Raw genomic sequence first — 17,458 nt, forward strand, 5'->3', positions numbered from 1 at the left:
TGAGGCTCCGGAATCCGGTAGCTGAATGAGATACGCACGGGCCACCGGCCAGATTGAAATCTGGCGTCCCTCCCAGCATCCTGGAGTCACGAGACAGGGGACTAGGACAGAACTCTGGTCCCAGGCGCGCAGGGACTGTATCGCTGTTCCTGGTGCTGAAACGCCGCGGTTGCGGAGGCCAGCAGCCGCCGCCTGCTCTCAGGGTACCGCGCCGCAGCGGCTGCGGGAGCTGTCCGGTGCTGAACCGGATGCGGCCCGGTCCGCGGGGCTTAGACCCGAGCCGGCTGCACCCCGCAGAGCCCGGACAGAGTTCCTGGGAGCACTGACGCAGAGCGCTGGGAGAGTGCGGAGCAGCGGGGTCCAAGCCAGGCATGGATCTGCAGAGGCTCGACTCCTACCAGGGGGGAGCTGGCCCTGGCTTCCATGAGCACGTCCTGCATAAGGTAAGGATCTCTAGTCCCCCGCCCCCATCTCAATCCTGGGAGAGGGCGCCGTCACCAGTTCTCTCCGTTCCCCTCGCTTGGTTTTGGAACTTAAAGAGAAACTAGCCTGTATCTGTGAGCCTGGAGAACGCTTTCTGCGTGATCCTGTTTGCTGCTCAAAACTGATGCTTGAACGCGGGGGAGGGGCCGCCCCCAGAGGTTCAGATAGTCAGGAGCTTGGTTCCTGCATTTAAATCACCTGTGTCCCTTTCTCACTCACTCTTCCTGCCTCTAAACCCTGTGAACCTCGAGCAACTTTGCCCTCCGTAACCCTTGTGGGAGGCTACATTTGTCCTCCCACCCTTACCTCACAAGCTCCGGACCCAGTAAGTCTGGTAGCTGTGGTCAAATATCTGAATTCCTGGCCAACTTGGCTGAAGTTAAACATAGAAATGATCTGCAGCAGAAATAAACTGTTGTTTTCAAACCAGACTCCCTTGTGCCTCCAGAAAGCTGCCCTCCAGCCATGACTAACTCATAGCCTCCTGAAAGTGTTTGCTTATTTCATTGTTCACACTCATCCCTTGCTTCCCTCATTCAAGTTTTTTATACAACTAAGTTATCAATAACATAACTAGATTATAACTAAATTATCAGTAATGTAAATGATCAAAAATATCCTCTTGAAGTGATTGTTGGGAAAAAGTAGCAGCCTCTCTAGGCAACACTTATTGATCCAACAGCCATCACTCTGAAGCATCAGAACCTTATATTTGCCATAAGAAGTCGTTATTGCACCTCATCCCTTTCTCTGCCCTCCTCATTCAGCCCTTATATTTCCTACTTTGCTAATACTGGTTTATCTATTAGTCCCCTGAAAGGCTGTACATGGTCCTATAAGTGGAGATTTTTTAAAATCGAAGTATCGCTCTGAAAATTCCATGAATGTAAGCTTTGAAGTAATTGCATCCACTTTTGTCCCCTGTTATACAGTTGACATTTGAGGAAACTCAAATCCGGAGAGGCAAAGTGACTTGTCCAAGAAAACAAGGCCAGGAATTATGATTCAAAGCCTAACGTTCCTTTCTCTCTACAAGTTTGGTCCATAGACCAGCAGCGTTGGCATTACCTCAGAGCTTGTTAGAAAGGTGAAATCTCAAGCTCCACCCCAGACCTGCTGAATCTGAATCTGTGTTTTAACACGATCCCTAGAAAATAAATATGCACGTTAAAATTTCAGAAACACAGCCGTGTGCCACACTGGCTATTTCTGACACAAATTGCAGAAAACCAACTACTAAGGGAAGTGGTCTATAGATTTGAATAGCCCAGTGACTTCTCCCTCCAGGTCCCTAAGCCCCTAGGGTATAGAGAAGGAGAAAAGTGTGTAACTTCCCCAGTCAGGAAGTTTAAAAACCACTACAGTTTGAAGTAAACTAGAATAAGATGTGTGTTCTTTGAGGTGGTGAATCTAGCCTCAGTAGAAAATGCCTGCAAACAAAAGGGAACATAATTACAAATCAATTACAAAAGCATCCTGGTGACTAGATACATGGGTCTCTCCAAGTTTAAACCATCTTATAAAGATATAAATATTCACTTTAAAAGCTTTAAGATTTGGTGGTCAAAGATTTAAAATTATTGATCAAGTGTGGTCTTTCCCACCTCAATTACCCACGCATGAAATGCAGGATGTAGCCCATGAGAACTTTCACTTCCTTTGGGTTTATTGATTACCAAATTGCAAGAGAGCCTTTTCCTACGAGTTCCAGTATATTTGAAGACAGGCGTCTACTTACCACTAGTAAATACTCAGTCCCTTCAGCTTGGTTGTAAGCATCTTGAGAGCAGAAGCTGGTCTTAAACCTTCTGTGATGCTCAACAGAGTAACATATGTGTGTAGCAATTTTCCTTTTCCTATAATACTGGTCGCCTCCTCCTAATATTATTTTATTTTTGTACATGACTTTTTATTGTGATACGCTTAGAAACCTTTTTGTAAAGGGGCAAGGTATCGACATATTTGTATTTTTTTATTAATTTATTTTGTTTATTTATTTTTGGTCTTCGTTGCTGCGCGCGGGCTTTCTCTAGTTGTGGCAAGCGGGGGCTACTCTTTGTTTCAGTGCGCGGGCTTCTCATTGTGGTGGCTTCTCTTGTCGCGGAGCACGGGCTCTAGGCGTGCGGGCTTCAGTAGTTGTGGCGCACAGGCTTCAGTAGTTGTGGCTCGCGGGCTCTAGAGCACAGGCTCAGTAGTTGTGGCACACGGGCCCAGATGCTCCGCGGCATGTGGGATCTTCCCGGACCAGGGCTCGAACCCGTGTCCCCTGCATTGGCAGGCAGATTCTCAACCACTGTGCCACCAGGGAAGCCCCTGGAGGGGACATTAGTCTTAAGATCAAACATTCCTCATGGGTCATGTATACATTGTAATGTTTACTGTATACATTTCACTTGATAAAGCTAATTACATCACATTATTTGTGTATATCCAAATTTTAAAAAGTCTTAAAATTAAAATGGCAGTGTGATACAGCCAGCATATAATATTGGTCCACACAGAGTCTGATGCCTTATTCCTTGTTTTCCTTCTTTCTTTTATCTTCCCACTGAATCAAAGCCTTAAGTTACCTAGATTTCCATCTGATAGTCTGATTAAATTAATTGAAACTCAGATTTGAATTAATGATAGATCAATAATCTTACTAATTATCCCAAAACTATAAAAGATCTCCAGTTGATAGAGTAAGAAATGATGATTTTCCCTGGCATAACTCCAGGCGTTCTTCTTAATCCATAAAATGGCAGGCACGTCCTTCTCCTTCCTTTCATATATATCGAGTAAACCTGCTAGCGTTGGAGGGTCTCCTACAGAGGCGGGGGGTGGCCGTGGCTCACCGTGAGGACAAGGACACTGGCAGCAGAAGTTCTGGACATATTTGTATTATTTTTAAATTTGCTGTGTAATAGAGTCCAGGGAATCCTGTTGATTAATTGGAACATATTAACCATGGGAGGCAGGGCTCCCCTCCAACATTAGTTGCTAGGAAGGATTTTTCAAATAAACATTTTATTGAAGTATAACAAACACAAGAAAAGCCCAAATCATATGTGTATACCCTGATGGGGTATAACCTGATAGGTTATCACAAAGAGAGCAGCTCTGTGCAACCACTATCAAAATAAAGGTAGACCCTTACCAGCTTCCCAGAAACCACACCCCACATACCCCCTTCCACACACACTTCCTATTCTCCTCCCCAGAGGTCACCTTTATAGAGGGGGAAGTGTTATTTAATGTTTTGACAGGGCTACCAGATTTTATGTAGGATAGTCTTAGAAACCTGCCAGAAAAGAGATATTGCTGTATGATGGAAAGAAACCCCAGGCTTGGAATCAGACCTTGATGTGACTTTGAATGACATCTGTGAGCCTTTTTCTTATCTATAAAATAGGAATAATAATACCTGGCTTATTGGGGTTTTTTGAGTGAAAATGTTAGATAACATAAAGTAATTTCTTTCTGTCTTTCTTTCTTTCTTTCTTTCTTTCTTGGGTGTATAGGAAACATTCAATAAATGGTTGTTATTAGGACACACATCTTGAGCTCCAGAACAACGTCAATAGGTGTCACATTGGGTCTCACCTAAAATAATGAAGCTTCGTGAGAAGAGCAGCAACTTCATATGCAGAAACACACACATATTTCACAGGCACAATCCCAAGGGATTAAGCTCACACACCCACCTACACAAAAATCATGACTGTGTGAACCTTGCAACCCTGATTTCCTAAGCTGAATAGCTCTTTCCTCTGGGAGGTGAGGTATGGGGTGCAATGAGACCTCTCATTAAAATTCACTTATCTGAAAAACATACACCAAGTATCATCAACCTTGGATGGCACTTGCACTTTAGCTCATCCCGAGAGGTGAAGGCTGACCCAAATGAGCCTGAGTAACTCTTAGAATATTCTTTGAGTGTGGGCTGGAAGCTGGGAACTGCCTGGAAACACTGAGTTCATCCATGACGTGCTTGGAGTTTTTAAATAGAGTTGCTGATGTTCTCACAAATCTGAATATTTGATGCAACTAAATAATTTAAAACATGTGAACAACCTTGCTGCTCTTTCCCTTAGAGAACTCCCGGCCCTCTTTTGCTGCCAGTACAGTCTCATGAGCCATCAAAGGCAATGATGTGAGTTAGGGGCTCAGAAACACTCCGTGGTGGGTTCTTGCTGTGTCAGCTCCTGACTGTGAATTCTGAGCAAATGAAGTACAGAATGGAGGCAGCTTTTGCCCCAGATGCTAGTGAACCAGGACAAAGTGAGTTCAATACCTCACTTCCTGGACTTCCCTGGCGGTCCAGTGGTTAAGACTTGGCGCTTTCGCTGCAGGGGGCACAGGTGCGATCCCTGGTCAGGGAACTAAGATCCCGCAGGCCACGTGGTGCAGGCCCCCACCCCCGCAAAAAAAAATAGAACTCACTTCCTAACTCATCCTCACCAGTGCTGTGATGAACACCCACATGCCAATCTTGTTCCAAGAGGAGCAAATAAATTACTAAGTTAAAGTCAGTCTCTTCTATCGAATCTCAGAAAAACCAGCAACCAGAGGGCATAAAGGCATGGACGGTCCATCCATTCATCCAGGGCTTGGGCCTCACTGGAAAAAAAATGGAATCATTAGAGAGATAAGGATGAAAGTTCTCTGTCCTGCAAGGATTCCCTTGTCCTCTAACTCTGCTCCAACACCTCTTCTAGGTGAGTGGGAAAGGTAAGCAGGTCACCTCCACTCCTCTCCCACCTCTCTTGTGCTTGTCTTTCACATCCCACTTCTGCGGCTCATCTTGTATGTCTACCTCTTTCAATAGCCCACGTGCCTCATCTAGTCATTCAGCAAACATGTATTGAGCATTTTCAAAGGGTAAGAAACTATGCTGAGCGTTAGAACACACACACACACACACACACACACACACCAAAAAATTCCCACTTTCAATAAGCTCATGGCCTGTAAAACAGGCACACAAATTGCTATAATACTGTATAGAGTCTCAGATGGGCCCTGATAAAGGTACGGGAAGATATAGTGAGATAACCCAGAAAGAAATGGTCACTTCTGACCTCAATTTGAGGCCTCTCTCTCATGGCCTCTGCTTGAGAGTTAATATCTAAAAAAGGCAGAGTTCCATACACCAGCCAGCCTCCCTCCCACAAGGCTGTCACCCACTGATCCTAGAGAAGGGTCTGGGTTCAGTGGTATTGTTCTTCCTTGCCAGAAAATTTTACCAGAGAAAGACAACTCAACCAGTGAAAAGGCCATACCAGCTATTCTGTCTCCCTCTACCATTCTTTATCCCTCAAGAGCACTTTTCTTCCATTAAACAACATTAATGAGGGACTTCCCTGGTGGCACAGTGGTTAAGACTCCGCGCTCCCAATGCAGGGGGCCTGGGTTCGATCCCTGGTCAGGGAACTAGATCCCACATGCTGCAACTAAGAGTTCGCATGCCGCAACTAAAAGATCCCTCATGCTGCAAGGAAGATAGAAGATCCTACGTGCCGCAACTAAGACCCGGCGCAGCCAAATAATTAAATAAATATTTTTTAAAAAACAATGTTAATGAAACACAAATTTGTGGTCAAAGAATCCGATTCCACAGAAAATCCATGCCCTGTAGGTGAAGAGATTTTAGTCTCAAAGTGAGTTCATCATACCTCAATACCATAATACCTCAATAAAGTGGTTTATTTTCTAAAAAAAGAAAAAGAGAGAGAAAAGAAGAAGAAGAGGAGGAGGGGAGGAGGAGATGGAGAAGGAAGAAGCAAAAGAAAATATATATATAAAAGGAAAGTGTGAGAAGACTAGATCCACTTCTTGCCAGATTTCTATCTTCAGCTCAGGAACAAACAAGAAAGCCAAGAAAGGTTAGCTGCTCCACTCCCTGTAGAATATTTCCATTTGCTTGTTTTCCTCTCTTGCCCACTCTGGAGACTTTTGGATAAACAAATGTGTATGTTACATCATTAACCATCTCTGACCATCTGGGACTCCTTTGGCTAATTCGTCAGTCCCGCCCAGATCCCAGCCAGCCAGCTAGCACGGGGAGTGATGCTGGCTGGTTCTCCTGCATAACCTTAGCAGGAAATGACCGTGACTCTGTCCATCGTCTCAAAGGCATTTTCCAATCTCTCAGGCTTCCCTCTCCAAGCACTATTCCCTCTAATTTAGAGTTCCTGGGACCCTTTGTGAAGAAACTTCTGAAACTCACTAGTGTTGCTATGCTAATGTTTCCCTTGTGAGGTGTTCTGGGAAAGGGCTATGCCTTCCTTCATCTTCAGGACAGGAAATCCAGCTTTGCTGGAAGTGAACAGCCAGAGGTGAGCACCAGGCTAGAGAATTGTGGAGCTGGGCATTTGAAGTGGCTCTGAGTTTATCCCAGCATGCTCCTCGTTTCTATCCCCCTCTCTCAGGCAAGACAAAACAATCCTTGGAGATTCCAAGTGAGAATGGAGATCACAGCTCCTTTGCTACCTAGCAGAGAGCTCAGGCAATGTACCTCCCCAGATGGAACAGCCCTGGACCATCCTCCCATCTGCCAAGCAGAGGAGGTTTTCTGGGGACAAATGAGAGAACTCCAAGACAGCAGCAGACAACAGATCTGGAAATCTTAACCCCTGATTGCACCCATCAAAGCCTCCCCGACCTCACGCTGCTCCCGAAGTTAGCAAGGTTCTAAGCAGTGCAGTGAAAATAATATAACTGTTGAAACAAGCAGAACTCAAAATTCCCCCAGCAAATGATTCTTATTTCCCTGACCTTGATGCCAAAGTCTGCTCCCTCCCTTCTTATTTGCATTTCTGCTTATTAGCAGACAGTTTTTACCCATCAACATAAGGGTGTATTTTTAATAATTTGTGCTTATGTAAATGCCATAGGTATGCTTTCAGGTGTCTTGAACCAAGCTGTGTTTAAGCTCATATTTCCTTTGGCTTTCTAGTCCTCTGCCCCCTGCTGCCAACAGCACACACACACACACACACAGACACACACACACACACACAGACATACACACACACACAGACATACACACACACACAGACATACACACACAGACATACACACACACACAGAGACATACACACACACACAGACATACACACACACAGACAGACATACACACACACAGACACACACACAGACATGCACACACACATACACAGACATACACACACACACAGACACACACACAAACATACACATACACAGACATACACACACACACAGGCATACACACACACAGACATACACACACACAGACATACACACACACACACATACACACACAGACACACAGACACACACACACCCCTCCTCTCACAAGGTATAGGCAGGGCCAGGGATGAGGCGTTCTTATTCTTTGTCTCTTCTTTTGTTGTTACGAGTCTTTTAAAGGCAAAGCAAGAATCTTCCCTCTTCCTCCTCCCTCCGCCGTTTGAGTTTTGCGTCCACATCACTGCTGGCAGCTCTGCTTTTTAAAAAGCGGCTCTGCCCTCTATCAGAGCAATACCCCCAGGGGACAGTCAACTACTTCTTCCAGCCCCTCCCAACTTCACAGGGAGCAGCCACTTAACCTCTGAGAGGGAACGAAGCCGCCGGTAGAGAGCACAGAAGAGGCAGAGACCCCCTCCAGCCCCTCAGGCACCTCCTCGCTCTGGGGGGGCAGCGCCAAACCTTCTCTTCACCCAGGTTCTGCCCTCTTCTCTGGTCCCCTTCTCAGGTTTCATTAGGCTATGAACTAAGTATTAAAATCATCTGCACTATAGTCTAGAGGGGCCCAGTAAGACTAACAATTGTTAATAATAAATGATAAAAATAAAGACAAATGGTTCATTTGTGGAGCATTATAGTTTACAAAAAACTATAATGCTATAAAGCATTATAGTTTATAGGTTTTACAAAAAAACTGTAATAAATGCTATGACACTGTACTCTTACCCCATGCTTTTTCCAGTAGATGTTATTATTAATTCCATGTTATAAATAAGGAAATGGAAGCCAGATGGAAAAAAAAAAATAGTTACTTGCTCGAGGTTCACAGCAGGTAGGCATTATGGGAATTCAAACAATAACAGCAGAGCCTTACATAGCACGTATGTGCCAGGTACGGTGCTAAGCATTTTATATCCTTCAGTCCTACAACAACCCTATTTTTTTTTTTTTTTTTTTAGTAATGTATTTATTTATTTATTTATTTTTGGCTGCGTTGGGTCTTCGTTGCTGCACGTGGGCTTTCTCTAGTTGCAGTCAGCGGGGGCTACTCTTCGTTGTAGTGCATGGGCTTCTCATCACGGTGGCTTCTCTTGTTGCAGAGCACGGGCTCTAGGCACGCAGGCTTCAGTAGTTGTGGCGCTCGAGCTTATTTGCTCTGTGGCATGTGGGATCTTCCCGGTCCAGGGATCGAACCTGTGTCCCCTGCATTGGCAGATGGGCTCTTAACCACTGCGCCACCAGGGAAGTCCCAACAACCCTATTTTAATCTCATTTTACAGATGAGTAGACTGAGGCACATAGACATTAAGAAACTTACCTAAGGTCACCCAGCTAATAAGTGGCAGAGCCCAGATTCAAACCCCAGCAAGCTGGAAATGCAAAGAGGTAGAGTCAGGAGAGGGCAAAGGGTTTCTCCAAGGGGCTCACAGATTGTCATCACTTTAGGGTGTCCCCAGCTCTGCAGGATCAGAGATGAGTTTTGTTCACTCAGTCAAGGGTGGATTCATCTCAAAAAAGCATTAAAAATAAAAGCCAAAAAATGCAAAATAAAACAAAAAAGAGCGGAACCATCTCTCCAGGCAGGCTTGTGTTAATCAAACTCACAAAACTGAGGTATTGTCCTAGATGCCAAGCCACATTATAATCAGGGGATGGTTTGCTAAGCATGAAATTCAGAAAGAAAAAAAAAAAAGAGACTTGGAGAACTCAGATGTTTAAAGATATCAGGCTGCTATGGTTTGACGGCTGGCTACACTGCAAGGACAGCCTCAATCCACAACCCCCTCTGCCCCTCCTACCCTTGGGTCCTCTCCACACTGACCTCTGCCTCCCTTGACTGTGTTTAACTGTGACTTAGGGCAGGTAGGCATTCTATTCTCCCCAGATATCCAGTTTCCAACACTCCTTTAGGGACCACTTGCCTTTGAGTTTGAGAATGCCCTGGACTTGACCTGGTGATGGGGAGAGAGGAAGGTGGGGGAGGGATGCTTCCCCCAGCTGTCATCCCACCACTCTGCCTCCATCTCACTCATGTCAGGGCCTTAGGGATATGGGTTTCATGGGAGAGACCATGAAAGAGAAAAAAGGTGATTGCAGTCATTTCCTTATATCCCACCACTGCCCCATTCCACATGCCCCCCTTGAAACTGGATATTTCTGGTTGAGAATCTTGAGAATCAGCAAATGTCTGCCGAGTGCCATGTGTCCCTGAGGGTCCAGGCACAAGACCCATTCCCCACTCCAAGGAGCTGAGTCTGGCAGGCTGGGTGGCTTAGCCGGCTGGCACAGAGGACTCAGGCCATATCTGACTGTAGCCCATGTTGACCCATGGACATCAGTGCCCAAGAAGACTTCTCAAAGGTCAGAGACCTCTCGTCTCACATGGTGGGAAGCAGGGGACCAGGTCAAATGCCTGCAGCTCTCTCAGGCTGCCAAGTTCTGGATCCTGATTTAGTCACTGATCCGAAAGGCTGTAAACTCCACAGCTCCAGGAAAGGGCCCCACCTCTGAAGGCCAGAATGGCTCTGGGCACCCAAGACAGGGATCCCTTCAAGTCCACGTGCAAAAAAGGAAGGGGCTTGTTCTGCGAAGTGCCCAGAGCAAAGATCCATGGCCCAAGCATGGCAGAGTCAGATTCAGAGAAACAAAGCTGGTACCCCTCCCTCAGCGTCTCTGAAGATCTGAGCCAAAAAAACATCCAAACTCAAAAATGCCAGAGCCCTTTTTTTTTTTTTTTAAATAAATTTATTTATTTATTTATTTATTTTTGGCTGCATTGGGTCTCTGTTGCTGCACGCAGGCTTTCTCTAGTCGCGGTCTTCGTCGCGGTGTGTGGGGGCTTACTGCGGTGGCTTCTCTTGTTTCGGAGCATGGCCTCTAGGCGCGCTGGCTTCAGTAGTTGTGGCTCGCAGGCCCTAGAGCGCAGGCTCTAGAGCGCAGGCTCAGTAGTTGTGGCGCACTGGCTTAGTTGCTCCGTGGCATGTGGGATCTTCCCGGACCAGGGCTCGAACCCACGTCCCCTGCATTGGCAGGCGGATTCTTAACCACTGAGCCACCAGGGAAGCCCCCAGGGCCCTTTTTTGATTTGGATTATTTTATTTATTTTTCTTGTCTGATTGTTCTGTAATAGTTGTCTGATTGTTCTGGCTGCAACTTACAGTACTGTGTTGGATGAAAGTGACACAAGTGGCAAAAAAAAAAAAGGCCAGGGCCCTGACCCCTTGGGATGACAAGTTGATGCATGAAGAGAGGTTTTGGAAAGGCAGAAGTGAGGGGCCAGGTGAGCTCTGGGGTCATGCCCTCCAAGACCTTCACTCTGCCCTGCCTATGCCTGAAAAGCCAGGTCTGCCCCAGACATCAGAGACACCACAAACGCATGAGAAGGCCACACAGGGTAGTCCCTGACCACCGCTTGTTCTGTCCACTTTCTTCTCATCTACACCCTGCTCTGTTCTCCCCTGTCCTGTCCACCAACTATCCTGCCCACTCCCTGCCCTGTCTGCCACCTGGCTCCATCCACCACTTGCCCTTTTCACTGATTTTCTTAGAGCAGGAGGCAGCTCCTTAGCAATGAAAGAGAACTGGGCTCGGGGTGCTGTCCTGGCTCTGCATCAGCTGACTGACCTTCCCTGGTCATTCCATTCAAAAGCCCTTTGCAGCCTGCAGAGCAGTTGCACATAAGTTGTCACATGTGATTTTCACAGCACAGAGTGTAAGCAGCACAGACATTATTACTGCCTGTGAAAGGGGAGCCCTGTGGTCAGGACCCTTTTGATTGCCAGTGACAAAACCAACTCAAACCATCTTAAGCCAAAAAGAGAATTCACTGGCGAGCCGGGGGATACTGCTGACATCCGGTTCGGTTGGATCTGGGGACTCAAACGATGGCACCAGCAGCCTCACTCTCTCTGTCCCTCAACATTCTTCCCTCTGGTTCGACTTTAATTACAACCTCCTCCTGGGGTCACATGGTTGCCAGCAGCTCCAGGGTCACATCCTCACAGCTCCCTGTTTCAACTAAAGTCCTAGATCTAATGCTCATTGGGCTGAGATGGGTCACATGTCCACCCCGAAGGTGGAGTCGGTCCTGCCCATTCCTTATCAATGGAGAGTGGAAGAGAGCAATTTCCAAGGAAAATGGGGGTGATGCAAGCTGTGGGCTCGTCATGCAATGACGGATGTCCCTATGGTAATCCCAGAGGAGGTTGGGTCCCAGTGTCTTTTAAATGTTTTAGTGAGAAGTGATTGAAAAAGAAATGAACTGAACTTGTCACTCTCCCATCTAAATTGGGCTAGTTGTGTCCCACTCATGGTGTCACTTCAGACTGACTAATCCAACTTAGTTTCTTAGTAACCAGACTCAGGAAATGAACTGACGTCACCCTATAAGGGGATTGGTTTACTGGGGCTGTGAAGCCAGACCTCACCCTGCAGGTGGGAGTAGATTTTCCTATGGAGGAAGATGACCCAACTTTCAATTTTCAATTACCCAGGGAGGAGGCTGATTGGGGTGGGGGAAGGGGGGACGGGGTGAGGATGCAGGAGGTGAAGCTCAGGCTGGAATGAAGGAAAGTTCTTCCTCCTCATTTTGGGATCAGAATCAGGTTGTGTGAAGATGCCTGGATTGGACTCAGGAAGGCAGATGAGAAGTGAGACAGAAGCCTGCCAAACAAGGCAAGTGTCATGAGCGTGCAACCTGGGCCCTACATTTGGAAGGGCTCCGTGATTGTTTTAATACTCTGCTGTCACCATCTTGAGAGTATTAATTTTTGTACAAGGAACCCCATATTTTTATTTTGTGCTGAGACCCACAAATTATATAACCATTCCTGCTGTCAAATAGGAACCCCTGGAAGGTCTGAGCGCAGGTCTCTGCAGTAGTTCTGAGCTATTCTTTGGGGTGTATCTCCTTTCTTTTGGCCTCACCCCACGCCTGGTTTCAAATGAGCTGTGAGGAGCCAGAGAAGGGCTATCTTATGCTCTGGGCAGAATGGCTGAGGAATGAGTTGTATTCCTCCCCAGGGCCATCACTGTGTCAGCAGTGGTGGTCACTGGCAAAGAATGGCCCAGCAGAAGAGCAGTCTGCAAGGGCCGTGGGCAGCAGGAAGCATGGCATGGAAGGCAGATCAGAACATCCAAGGGTGGATAAACGAGACCTCAGCCTTGGGCAGGCCCCTGGGGGTAAGTGACTGCCACATAGGCTGGGGGAGAAGTAAACGAGACTTGTGTTTGTGATTTGAGCATGGTGTTGAGTGAACAGTCAGCTTTTATTGGTGGCTATTAGTTAATAATGGGAGCCATTATTATTAATACATGTTTAATTACAAATTTGAGAAAAGCAAAGCAAAGAAAAAAGTTACTTGTGATGCCACTGCTTCAAAACACCTACCTTAAATAAAAATGGAATTGCACTCTGAATATATCTATGTATATGTATATGTGTGTGTATATATATATGTATGTGTGTATATATGTATATATGTGTGTATGTACATATGTGATATATATATGTGTGTGTATATATGTATGTATCTGTGTGTGTGTGTATATATATATATAGAACAGGCATTTTGTCATCCACATTTTTTTAATGACTACATGGTATTCCATTGTATGGATACATGAAAATTCATTGTTAATTCTGAAATTTTGAAGCTTAACAAAAGATACAGAGACTAGCATAACAAAAAAGAAATGCCCATGTACCCACCATCCATATTAACTAAATGTTAACATTTTGCCTTTAAAAAAACCTTAAAGGAGCTTCTACTGGGTGTGTGGCAGTAGCTCCTGAGGGACCTCTCGGAGAGAGCTGAGGTCAGCTGGAAAGACATCAGCGGGGCCTATGCTATTACACACTGGGAACCAGAAGGTTACCTTGAGATCACAAGCTAGAGGGTCTGTGGCACTTTGGTTAAACTCCATCTTGCAGAGGACTGAAAAGACCCCGAGACACATCTATGATTGTCCAAGGCCACCCAGCAAATAAACAAGAAAAAGACAGAACCCCGGGACTTCCCTGGCGGTCCAGTGGTTAAGACTCCACGCTTCCACTGTGGGTAGCACAGGTTCAATCCCTGGTTGGGGAACAAAGATCCCACATGCCATGCGGTGGGGCCACAAAAAAAGAAAGAAAGAAAAAGGAAGGAAGGAAGGAAGGAAGGAAGGAAGGAAGGAAGGAAGGAAAGGAAGGAAGGAAGGAAGAAGGAAGGAAGGAAGGAAAGGAAGGAGGAAGGAAGGAAGGAAGGAAAGGAAGGAAGGAAAGAAGGAAGGGAGCGAGAGAGAGAGAGAAAAGAAAGAAAGAAAGAAAGAAAGAAAGAAAGAAAGAAAGGAAGGAAGGAAGGAAGGAAGGAAGGAAGGAAGGAAGGAAGGAAGGAAGGAAGGAAGGAAGGAAGGAAGAAAGAAAAAGAAAGAAAGAAAGAACCCCAACCCGGGGCGTCTGACCTCAGGCCCTAAGCTCCTCCCCATTGTCATGCTGGCATGTCCCACCTTGGACTGCCGGGGTCCACAGGAAACAAAAGCTTGCACTGGAAGCTGCCTCAAGCCCCTTCTGTTGCTGACCTCCCAAAATTCTAGTGTGGCCCTGGCAACAATCTCAGCCTAGCCCTGGACAGACACCGAAGCGCAGTCGATGCCAATGGGGGACACGAAGCAGATTCAAGACTCTGCCTCCAGAGCTGCCCAGACATCATTGGAAAGTAGGCCTGGTGCAGTGAGCCCCTGTTAATTGGGGCTCAGGAGCAACATTATCCCCTGGGAATTTGCCTCCATCAAAACCCCACTGTGACTGTCATACAGAGTGAAGTAAGTCAGAAAGAGAAAAACAAATATCGTATATTAATGCATATATGTGGAACCTAGAAAAATGGTACAGATGAACCGGTTTGCAGGGAAGAAATAGAGACACAGACGTAGAGAACAAACATGTGGACACCAAGGGGGGAAGTGGCGGGGCCGTGGGGGGTGGGATGACTTGGGAAACTGGGTTTGACACGTATACACAAATATGTATAAAATAGATAACTAATAAGAACCTGCTGTATAAAAAATAAATTAAATTAAATTAAAACAAACAAACAAACAAACAAAAAACCCCACTGCTGGGACTTCCCTGGCCGGTCCAGTGGTTAAGACTCCGAGTTTCCACTGTGGGGGGCACAGGTTCGTTCCCTGGTCAAGAAACTAAGACCCCACATGCCACACAGCACGGCCAAAAAAATATATATTAAAAAAAACCCAACAACTGCAATAGATAAACAAGGACCTACTGTATAGCACAGTGAACTGTATTCAGTATCTTGTAATAACCTATAATGGAAAAGAGTCTGAAAAAGAATATATGTATATATATATATATATATATATATATATATATATATATATATATATATATATAACTGAATCACACCTGAAATTAACACAGCACTGTAAATCAACTATACTTCAATAAAAATTTAAAAATTAAAAAAAAATTTAAAAACCAACTGCAAGATAACAACCCCAGGAAAGAAAGGCAAGATTTACTGACACCAAGACAGCTCCAGGGAAGAATCTCCTTCATTTTACCTCCACTTTCACATCTGTTCTCATGTCTCAGATATTTTTAGGTAAAATACTTCTCTGCTGGTTCTTCTTTCATTTGCCATCCAACAGACATCAGGGTGTTTCAGTGGGAGGACAAGGGTCTCTGGCGTTTAGTCCTTCTGCTTTTGTGGCTTATTACAAATCCTGCAAAGGCTGTGTGAACTTTTGAAATGAGTACATCGTCTGAACTTTGCAGCTCCTTCCAATGACCAGAGGGCTGGCACCGGGCAGTGTGGTTGAGACCAAGGGTTGTGACCTGGTGCTTCCTTGTCACAGAAACCCTCACCATCCTTGATAGAGGGGAGCGTTCTGCATGGGGATGCCAGAAGGAAACTCAATGTGTTTGCTCCCCCAGTGACAAACCCATCACCAGATGTTTAAAGAGCACATAGGCACAATTAAGCATTGGCTTGTAGGTTTACTGGGGGAGAAAAGTCGTATTAATACAGGAAGAGTTGCATAGATTTGTTACCTTGGTATGAATGCTGCATAATGTAGACCAGCTTATCTGATGGCTTTGGTAATTAACATGAAGGCAAGGAGAATGGGCCAAGTGTTGAGAAGGGCCCTTAGAGCCACCTTAGGCAAGCACATTCTTCCTTGGAAGAAAACAAAGACAAACAATGAGTGGGTTGCTTCAGTGGATTTGGTACTGTTCCATTTCTTCATTAAGGTTGTGAGCAGGAGGTGTTTGCTTCCCTACCCTTTATAACGTATCTGCATCCTATATAAACATGTAGTACGCACCAAATATTTTATAACTTAAAATGAAACAATTAGTAAACTAATAAAAAACAGGATTGGGGATATCTGGGTTTGTGGCACTGAAGATGGAAAGGGTGATAGGGAGGATGTGGGAGGCTTCAGAAACTCCCCAGGATGGAATTTTTATTCTGGAACATAGAGTAGACATCCCTCCTTTCTGCTAAGAGTGGATTTTCTACCACACAAGCATTCAGAATGTCTCTTCTCTATTTCTGACCCTTAGAAACAGAGTCTTACCCCTTCCTTAATTCTGAACCACTCCTCAGAGTTTCCTCAGCAAAACCAGTGGGTGAGTCACCCTTCCTTGATGCTAGAACCGCACCCCTTCAGGACAAGACCGTGTGAGTTTGCGATCACAGTGGATTATTTGGGGGAGAGCTTATGCTGGGCGGGGGAATCTGAGTGATTAAAGGGGCCTTTTTCCCAACTGATGTCGGGTCACAGGGCCCTCATGAGTGAAAACCTTAGAGTTCCAATGAATAAGATTACTAGAAGGCTTTAGGGGGACACTAGACCACACTAGCTGGACCTAGAGGAGAGAATCCATGTCTAGAGAACAATGTAGACAAGCTCAGTAGCTGCCAATCCTTAGTCCATATGTGAGCACCAGCCCTTGACAAAGTATCAATAAATTTGTAGGAGATTATATACACACACAGCAGAAATCCATATTGGCATAAAGTCGCCAACTGTCCTTCTTGGGAAACACTGCCTATTATTCTGACTTGGGGTGCTTAAATGTCCTTTCTTTTATGAAACTATGGTCATAACAGACGGTTTAGTAGAAACTGTCTTAACCAATCCCTTTCTTTTTTTTTTTAAATACAATTGCTTTTTTTAAAAAATTAATTAATTAATTAATTATTTTTGGCTGCGCTGGGTCTTCGTTTCTGTGCGAGGGTTTCCTCTAGTTGCGGCGAGCAGAGGCCACTCTTCATCGCGGTGCGCGGGCCTCTCACTGTCGCGGCCTCTCTTGTTGTGGAGCACAAGCTCCAGACGCGCAGGCTCAGTAGTTGTGGCTCACGGGCCTAGTTGCTCCGCGGCATGTGGGATCTTCCCAGACCAGGGCTCGAACCCGTGTCCCCTGCATTGGCAGGCAGATTCTCAACCACTGCGCCACCAGGGAAGCCCCCAATCCCTTTCTTAACCAACTTATTAGATCAACCAACACCCTTCAATCTCTTGGTGAAGCACACTATCTTTATGCTTGTGGCAATGGGCAGATTCTCTTGAAGATTCCCTCGCTTCTGCTCTCACCCGTTGAGGTACGTGTTTAACAAGAGTCAACTTCATTCAGGCCCAAACTTGTTTAGGTCGGTCAAACATGTTAATTATAATTATGCAATTTAATGAATTCATCCATAAACTAACCAATTAAGAGTGTAAACAGAACGGATATTGACCAATGACAGGA

General features: G+C 45.6%; 1 protein-coding gene across 1 annotated transcript in view; it reads left to right on the forward strand.

Annotated features, from left to right (window-relative positions):
* Positions 1–371: 371 nt before the first annotated feature.
* The window catches only part of RAB37 (RAB37, member RAS oncogene family), a 71,407-nt gene continuing 54,320 nt past the window's right edge, over positions 372–17,458 (forward strand). Inside the window, exon 1 of the mRNA XM_068530330.1 lies at positions 372–443. Coding sequence (XP_068386431.1) covers positions 372–443 — 72 coding nt within the window. The remainder of the gene's footprint in view (positions 444–17,458) is intronic.

Source organism: Eschrichtius robustus, chromosome 20 (genome assembly GCF_028021215.1).
Source record: "Eschrichtius robustus isolate mEscRob2 chromosome 20, mEscRob2.pri, whole genome shotgun sequence".
In the NCBI taxonomy this organism is placed as follows: domain Eukaryota; kingdom Metazoa; phylum Chordata; class Mammalia; order Artiodactyla; family Eschrichtiidae; genus Eschrichtius; species Eschrichtius robustus.